Below are 9,798 nucleotides of genomic sequence, written 5' to 3' on the forward strand. Positions count from 1 at the left end.
AAAGAAGTCAATATATATTTATCATTGCACGAAACTGAATACTTGAATATGTTTAAACATGACTAGTGTTAGAACTGAATACTGGAATATGTTTAAACATGACTAGTGTTAGAACTGAATACTGGAATATGTTTAAACATGGCTAGTGTTAGAACTGAATACTGGAATATGTTTAAACATGGCTAGTGTTAGAACTGAAAATTATCAATAATAGTGATAATTTTAGAATAAAGTGCTTTTCTTACAATAAAATAAGTGCAATTTTATGTGTTCTTTAGTTTCTGTTTTTACACTTTTTTATTTAATCTTGGAAAACATGTCAACTAATTTGAGAAAATTTCGCTTTCCTTGTTATATTTGACACTGAGGTCGTTTATAATTGGTTAATTTCTCTGTTGCCACCTTGTACTTGATAATCTATTTGAGTATGACTAGTGTTAGAATATGTTTAAACATGACTAGTGTTGGAACTGAATACTGGAATATGTTTAAACATGACTAGTGTTAGAACTGAATACTGGAAACCCGATCCTAAACCCAATGTTCAGTGACATACCCAACCCAACCCCTACTTATTTTAATGTATGTATATATATATTACACCCTCATTCACTACTATTTTGCTAGAAATTAGGAGTTTCTCCGAGTACTTTTTATCTCAAATAATGAGGGGTAAAGGTTGTGTTTCATCCTCTGTGAAACGTAGAAAACAATTTATACTGTTCTTTAATATTATTTCTTCATCTATGAAACTTTAATAGCGCAATTACTATACTGTTCCTGATAACTCAATATTATTTCATCCTCTCTGTGAAACTTTAATAGCGCAATTACTATACTGTCCTGATAACTCAATATAATTTCATCCTCTGTGAAACTTTAATAGCGCAATTACTATACTGTTCCTGACAACTCAATATTAATTCATCCTCTGTGAAACTTTAATAGCGCAATTACTATACTGTTCCTGATAACTCAATATTATTTCATCCTCTCTGTGAAACTTTATTAGCGCAATTACTATACTGTTTCTGATAACTCAATATTATTTCATCCTCTGTGAAACTTTAATAGCGCAATTACTATACTGTGCCTGACCACTCAATATTATTTTATCCTCTGTGAAACTAAGTGCACAATTAGAACTATTCCTGATAACTCAATATTATTTCATCCTCTGTGTAACTAAGGATTGAACTATAGGTTAACACACCTGTAAACAGGGGGATCCGCCCTACATAACAATATTATAACCCGGCAAATACAGATCATTAAACACCCATAACATTCCCGCTAATTGTATCAGGTATTCAGCATGCATAAATCAGAGTGGAAAAAATATGTTGCATATAAACCACCCTACATACTATTGACCAAGGTACTAATGCAAGGAAAGTTAATTGCGGTCGTGTTTACTCTGCGTACATATTAAAACCAGTTCTCTCTGGGCGGACTTTGTAAACAAGAATAGATGCATCAGTGGTTGTCTAGTATCCGAGGAGGTTAAAAGCATTTAATTTTGAAAATTCACATAATAGTTTACTAAGACCGGAATATTTCATAGATTATTTTTGTGAAAATGGTTTCAATGTCAGGCTGTGCCATCTGTCTTGTGTTTACTTTTCCGCCCAAAGGCTGCAGTACAAAAAAGAGCACATCTCTGAAATAACTTTCCTTGCATTAGTACCTTGCTATTGACTAGGATAGCATGCAGTACGATTCTTTGCAGATATGCACGAAAGAATGAGTCTTGATGCATTTTCTGTATTATCGATCTTATCTATCAATAATCTTTGGACCACTGATACAATTAGAAGATGTTACGCTTCATAAAAAGACAGGATTTTGTATATCAGGAAATCATAACAAGTTGTAGATGGAACACACATCATCTAGACAGAACAAACACTGGCTGAGAGAATATCAGAAATATGAAGACGACATGCATTAAAGGGACTGTAGGCCTAACTTGAAGTGACCCTCTATGTCAAGATGGTCGAAAAACAACGGTACCAGCATAAGCATTATTTGATCAAGCATGAATTAAATTTCAATGCTTATAATGTTGTAAACTGATTAATTTCAAACGTGGTTTCTCTCATAAAGAGACTTGCGCACTTCTACTGCAGGAAAACATATATAAAATATAAAAATTAAACACTTTTCAAGATGGAAAAACAAAAATCAAAACATTCCTGATGAGATTTTTGATTTTTAACTTTGTTCATTTATAATGTTTCATAGCTGTAGAAAAACATACCTGAAAAGTAGAATAAATATATTAATTTTAAAACGTTGATAGTTTGTTTTATTGCTTAACTAAATTTCAGTTATTAAGTAATTTTTTCCTGCGACGTGAATAACATAGTCTAAAAATTTGGATTCAAAACAAAAAAGTTCTGAAAAAGGTCAGGTAAAAAATGAAAAGAAAGGTTGCTGTACTCTGCACAGTACACTGTTCACTTTACACTGTACACTGTTCACTGTATGCTGAACACTGTTTACTGTATGCTGTACACTGTTACCTGTACAGTTTAGGGTGTACACTGTACACCTATTTTTGAATCTTGTTGTGGTTTAATATGGTCACATAACACTTTAAATAATGGTCGGTTTATACTTTAACTCATTCATCCTTTTTCTCCGCTTATTCATTCATTCATTCATTCATTCATTAATTTATCCTTTTACTCCGCTTATTAATTCATTCATTAATTCATTCTTTATCTCCGCTTATTAATTCATTCATTAATTCATCCTTTTTCTCCACTTATTCATTCATTCATTAATTCATCCCTTTTCTCCGATTATTCATTCATTCATTAATTCATCCTTTTTCTCCGCTTATTAATTCATTCATTGATTCATTCTTTTTCTCCGCTTATTCATTCATTCATTAATTCATCTAGCTTAATATATAATTCATCTTTTATAAAAAAATTTTATTCATCATTTAACAATATAATTCATCCTTTAAACCATTCATTCATTATAAAATAATTGAATTAATCTTTTAAACTTTGCATTCAATAATAAGGAGTAAAATCTGACTTACTATAATATCACTACAGGTTTATTTACATCATTCATTCATACAACATCCTACAGTAAAATTCATCCTTTATACCTCTAATTCATTTATTTTTCATTTGACAAAACAATCGATATGAATTCAATATATTTTAATTTAAATGTTTTATTCTAATTCATGTTCCCCTTAGTATTTTTTTCTAAATTCATAATTATCTGATTTATCTTTTTCTTCTTTCATTAAATCCACTTTCCCTTTCATCTTTCATTCCATCATTAAAACCCAAGGATTATATCAATTTTTGTATCAACTAGAAAGGGATGGGAGGGGAGGGGAAGTTAAGGAAGGGGAAAGGGGGGGGGAAAGAGCACATACTAAAGAAGCCACATAAATGCTTTAAGATTACTTTTCTTTGTACTATTCAACAATTCAGATGGAATCTAAATTTTGAATAACAATCGTAAAATCATATTTAATTTCATTGAAGTTCGAAAATTCATTTAATTTGATAAATTCTTCTTTTAACCTTGAAGTTTGATCTTTTAAGATTTAATGCGTTTTCGTTTTCAATATTTCATTAAAGTTAACAAGTAATGTTGGGTTTATGAGTTGTAAAAGAAAAAATATGTATAAAAAAATGAATATATGAGAAGTCATCTTGGTATCTTTTAATATTAGAAGATTAAAATACTGCAAATCATCGTGGGTTGATTAACAAAGGTCAAAGTTAAATCAAGACAAAAAATCGAATTTTTTAACAAACCAGATATTCAAAGAAACATTTTTGAATTTTCAGGCCGAAATATATCCAATTTAAAGATGTATTCAAGGATTCTAACACGAATTTTTCCATTTTTTTTTCTGTCTTGCGGTGATTTATCAGAAATCAAATCGTTAATTTGCAATCGTAATAAACGATTTTGAATTTTTTTATTGCAATATTTTTTTAGTGAAAACGCAGCAACCCCCGGTGGGTGGTTGGCTTTATTCCAATATTGATCACCCCTAATATAGATGGACCTTAATACGATGTCTTTGAAAAGTCCTACTGCAGGAAAGATGAGAATATCACTGACTAACTCAAAATCTTGTAAAATAAATGACAAACATTAATTTCCTAAATATATTCTCAAGATACATGTCTGCCCCTGTAATGGGTGCAAAAACTATTTAGTGCAAATAATTTCATATTTATTACAGATACCCCCGGTCTATTTAATCTATACTTAAGCCAGGGTCGGGGAATAAATCATTTTGTATTTATTACGCTCAGCAAATGCAACTCATGTCACACGTTTGACCTCCCCCTCCCTTTCTAAATAAAAAAGATGTTACGCAAAAATCTAAATTTAATCGAAATATGGAAAGCTCTGAAAAATTTGCCAACAAAAAAATGTCGACATTTACGATTTTTAAAAACAGTTTAAAGCTAAAATTGTGTCAAGTATCTTATTTAATTTTCATTTTTCAAAACTAAAACATGTTATGAATGTTATGGTATCAGTTTAATCTCTTATATTAATCTATTCATCTATTCATTTATTCATTCATTGGATCATTTTTCATTAATAAAATCTCGATTACTCATAATCTTTTTTAATGAATTACATTTGTCATGAATCTAGTCAGATGTTTAATTAATTCAAATCCTGTACAGTTACATCATTTCCAGGTAAAATCCCCCCCCTATCTCCCCATCCCTTTTTTATTCCCTTTTTGTTACAGATTGTCCCCTTGCTTATTGTAAGCAGTCCTATATAACATAAAAAACCCTATTTCATAGATAATTGCATTTATTTTTACCCCTAAAGATTTTACAACTTTATCCCCCCCCCTCCCTTAAAGCATGAAATGTTACAACCCTCTACAAGCAGCACCCCCTGCCAAGGTCTAATTAAAGAAAAAGAAAACAGTTTTATTATGTATAATTAGACTGATACAGACTACAGAGAGAACAAGGTTTGAGGCAGCTGCTGCATTATACTCATGCACCCCGTATACTGCAGATTAAGGATTAAAATAGGCTTTGCATATACATTCAATATTGAGGAGGGGGAGGTAAGGGGAGGAATATTGGGGGTCTGGGAAGATAAAAGGAACCTTGTAAGATGAAAAGTATGAAACCTGAGAGTAAAACTTTTGAATCTTAAATCTGTAGCTTCTCCGCTTAGAAGAACGGTTTTAACCTTAGAGAGTTGTGAATTTGCGAAACCAACTACCAACCCATTGTGAAGTTGTAAATTTGGGAAATCAACTACCAACACATTGTGAAGTTGTAAATATGGGAAACCAACTACCAAAACATTGTAAAATTGTAAATATGGGAAATCAATTACCAACACATTGTGAAGTTGTAAATATGGGAAATCAACTACCAACACATTGTGAAGTTGTATTGAATCAATAAATGGATCGATATTTGCATCCTTACATTCATATTTTTCCTTTGTACAGCATAGATACAGGTTAATTCGTTTTACAGATCAATTCAAAATAATTATGTACGGTGTATGTGTGTAATTATATTGGCAGTACATGTAATGCCAATATACAGAAATTTTTGGTTTAAAATATTATTATTGTACAATGCACATATAATTAAATAAGTTTTACAACTAAAGAATATAAAGGTACATTGTAAACTATTATTTTATAGTTGGAGTATTTTATAAAATGTTGATTTTCGTTCTATGGGGAAATGGTAACTTTAGATTGAAGACGACATTATCTCTGAAAGATTCTAATCTAGTTTAATGTTTAGTCTTCTTAGCTGTCTCCTAAACTATGCATACGTACACTGCATGTAAATTCATAATACAACCCTAATTAACCGAATTACATTAACAGGAAGTTAAAAGATAAAACCATAAAACTTAATTGCTTCTACATCTACATTCAAAGATATACGTTTACCCGAGCTGTACGTGCGTACAGTTATCTAAATGTACAGTACAGTACAGTACAGTACAGTACAGTGAAGCATATCCAAATAAATTGAAATTTTACTGAAACAGGTTTGGAGTTTGGGAACCAATAGTGAGGACAGGAATTAATTCCGTACAATAGTACTTGAAGTCTTATTCTTTGAGGGTAACCCTGTACTTTATGTGTTAAATGTTTTTTATGTATAAAACCAAGGTGTGTAATACAAGGAAAGTTAATTGCAGTTGCGTATACTCTGCGTACATTTTGAAACCAGCTCTCCGTTCGTTTAGTATATCCGAGGAGGTTAAAAGCATTAAATTTTCACATAATAGTTTCCTATGACCAGAATATTTCATTGATTTTTTATTTGAAAGATCGATCCCATGCCAGGCTTCGACATCCGTCTTGTGTTTACATTAGCGCCAAGAGACAGTACACTCCAGTACACAAGATGCGTACACCTCTGAAATAACTTTCCTTGCATTACAACCTTGTATAAAACTAAATATCTTGAGGAATCTCTTGGTTCAAAAAGTCCAGCAAATCCCCCTCCTACTTTGTGTTAAAAAAATATTCATCTTACCTCGCATATTAAAATTAGGTCACTTTCAATATACGAAGACAAATAAATATAATTCCTTAGGATTTGAGTGTCGTTTTTATTTTCACAAATTCCACAAGTGGGTGTCAAGTACGTTTTATATATTTTTTATCTGTACGGAAGATTGTCGGTTTAATAACAGAATTAATTTTCACACCAAAAAAAATCAGAGATTTGATTTTGGGATTTACAAAAAGGAAATAAAAGGGGGGTTTGCGACCTTTCTTCCATTTCCCTAAATTTACGGAAGGAGCACATGGATATACATATATATTTTCTACAGTCAAGTGCCAAAAAGAATTTGTTTGTACTTAAGTAAGGGGGTTGGATCTCTTATATATTAGTTCATCGTCGAAAAATACTAACAATCCACCACCAATTTATATTAAATATAGTGTAAACAATAAATATGTAACTTTCATTTTCCTTTCCTTTTCCTTTTTCTTTTCCTTTTCCTTTCCTTTTCCTTTTCCTTTCCTATCCTTTCCTTTTCTTTTCCTTTTCCTTTTCCTTTTCCTTTCCTTTCCTTTCCTTTTCCTTTTATTTCTATTTTTATATTTTTTTAGAATTGGGGGGAAAAATTCCCACAACCTCTACTTTTAGAGGTTTTTAAATATTTTCTCCTAAAACACTTAATTTTGTATGTTTTTGTTATATTTCATCAATATATAATTTTTTACTTACTTTACTTACTAAACTATCTTCCACTGGTTTCCCATGGATGCTTGGTTTTAACTTTTCATATTACAGAAGTTACAAGGAGATGTTTTGTAAGAAAAGGGGTAAAGGAAATTACGAAAGGGGACAGGTAAAGCATAGGAGCGGGGAGATAGCCAGGAGACGGGAGGGGGNGTACATTTTGAAACCAGCTCTCCGTTCGTTTAGTATATCCGAGGAGGTTAAAAGCATTAAATTTTCACATAATAGTTTCCTATGACCAGAATATTTCATTGATTTTTTATTTGAAAGATCGATCCCATGCCAGGCTTCGACATCCGTCTTGTGTTTACATTAGCGCCAAGAGACAGTACACTGCAGTACACAAGATGCGTACACCTCTGAAATAACTTTCCTTGCATTACAACCTTGTATAAAACTAAATATCTTGAGGAATCTCTTGGTTCAAAAAGTCCAGGAAATAAAAGATCTGAATACTATAATTTCATCCAATTCACCGCAGCTTAGGCCTCATTAGGGCCACCCAGATACTAGCCCCGGAACCAGGGAAACTGGAACCCCGGAATACATACAAGGAACCCCAAAATAAGGGAATCGGGGAAACAAGGAGACAAGAGAAGTCAGAAAAGAAACCAGACAAGACAACCAATGGAACCAGAGAAGCCAGAGAACCCATGTAGAAAGTAACCAAATGAAGTCGAGAACTATGAAACCAAGAGTATGAAGTTCAATGGTGGAGGTTTTCGTAGATTTAAAAGATTAATTTGTATGAAGTTGATAATGTAACACAATATTTATTAAGATAGTTCACATCCGGCCAAAGAAGGATTTTAAAAATGGTCTCAATATGTTTATACCGTTGAATTAAGACTGTATAGTGTATACACATTAAGTCGCAATTAATTGATCTTAAAATCTGGACAGGGGGGGCTATATATATATATATATAGTAAACTAGCAGAACGGCCCGGCGTTGCCCGTGAAAAAAAGAAATTTGGAAGAAAGAAAATAAGAATAACTTTAAGACTTGAAATTCTTTTTTAATCCATAAATGACATTTTGTTAAAAATACAAAAAAAGAAATTGGGTCGTTGCCACGAACTCGTATCGCTATACTTCTTGCAAACTGATGTTGTAAACCTTTGATACTACAAACTTAGAATATTTGATCTAATATAATTCATAGTTTGAAATATCTAAGGTCAATGACAATGGGTTGCAAAGATATGGGGGTTAGAGTTAAAATAAGAGTTTGTGACGAAGACTCAATTTCTTTTTATGTTTGTATGTATTACAATGCCGAGCAGGTGTTTGAGAGTGCTTTAACTCATTTGTTTTTATTATGCAATTATGTTATCTACTTATCTGTTTACGCTTGACCTGTACCTACTAGATCTACAGAANTTTATTCTTACTATGTAATTTCAAGTGACCCTCCATGCAAAGATGGCAATACTCGATTTACAATTGTACCCTTGAAACCTTTATCTGATCAATAATGTAAAGATGATTTAGTTTTTAGAGGTTTAAAAGTTTTTAATTCTGATATCTGTTTATGCGCAAGTCACTTTTGTAGCGAAACCAAAATAATCAATTTCAAAATTATTAGTATCTTTATAAGGTTTTAAGGGTACCGTTGTGAATAGAGCATGGTCATCTTTACATGGAGAGTCACTTAACATGACGTCTACCGTCCCTAGCTTTAACTGTTAATCTTTCTTCATAAAAATTAATAAAATCATAAAATTATATTTCTGTAGAAAAACTAATTCATGAAGTTTCAAAATGTTGGACAAAATAACATTTTTGTCTCATTTCTCACCATGTGTTGGTCGAGGGTCCCCCAGAACTGTTAAGCCTGAGAAAACGTAACATTTTCTCCGTGTAGTTGGGCATGGGTTCACTTTTTCAGCGCACACCCTGGACCCCTAGACAGGATAGAGGGCATTTTTACTGCTCACCCTGTGCGCAATATAACCCTCCTCTTTCTATAGCAGTGTTGTTACGCAGCTGGAAAAAATCACGGATTTTCACATTTTCCCCCGATTATTAAAAACAATACAGAGAATTATTTTCACTTCTTTTTGGATAACTTTTAGACCGCTTAAAAGCAGCGATTAACATTCACGTTTATGACAAACTCGTTGTTTGAAAATGTTATGTAAGTTTTGAATCAACAGCATTTACAAATATGAAATACTGACAATAGCAAGCATCCACGGGCGCGCAATTTTATGTTACCAGGTTGAACGCCTGGGCTAGACTGAGCGGGGAGAGATCAGCTGTGATCAGCTGATCTCTAGCGTAGAAACCACGCAAGTAATAATAGACCTAATAAACATAATACTGGGCGACTCGGTCCAAAAGAACCCATTGGTGTAATCAACAGGATTTAACAGCCGCAAGGAAATAGATTTTTTTCTCACTTTTGAATTTGATCGATTCGTTAAAATCAGTTATACATTTTCGAAACTGAAATAGTAAATTCTTGACGTGACATATGTGGAGCTCCTGGTTTCTAAATAAGTGCCAGAGGTTTATAGTATTTTAAGGCATTATTATT

General features: G+C 32.2%; 1 protein-coding gene across 1 annotated transcript in view; it reads right to left on the reverse strand.

The window, feature by feature from the left end:
* Window positions 1-9,500, reverse strand: part of LOC111718029 (focal adhesion kinase 1) — a 94,873-nt gene extending 85,373 nt beyond the window's left edge. The window contains exon 1 of the mRNA XM_023493511.1: window positions 9,058-9,500. Coding sequence (XP_023349279.1) covers window positions 9,058-9,131 — 74 coding nt within the window. The 5' untranslated portion in view covers window positions 9,132-9,500. The remainder of the gene's footprint in view (window positions 1-9,057) is intronic.
* Window positions 9,501-9,798: the final 298 nt, after the last annotated feature.

This window comes from Eurytemora carolleeae, unplaced genomic scaffold, assembly GCF_000591075.1.
Source record: "Eurytemora carolleeae unplaced genomic scaffold, Eaff_2.0 scaffold411, whole genome shotgun sequence".
Taxonomy (NCBI): Eukaryota; Metazoa; Arthropoda; class Copepoda; order Calanoida; family Temoridae; genus Eurytemora; species Eurytemora carolleeae.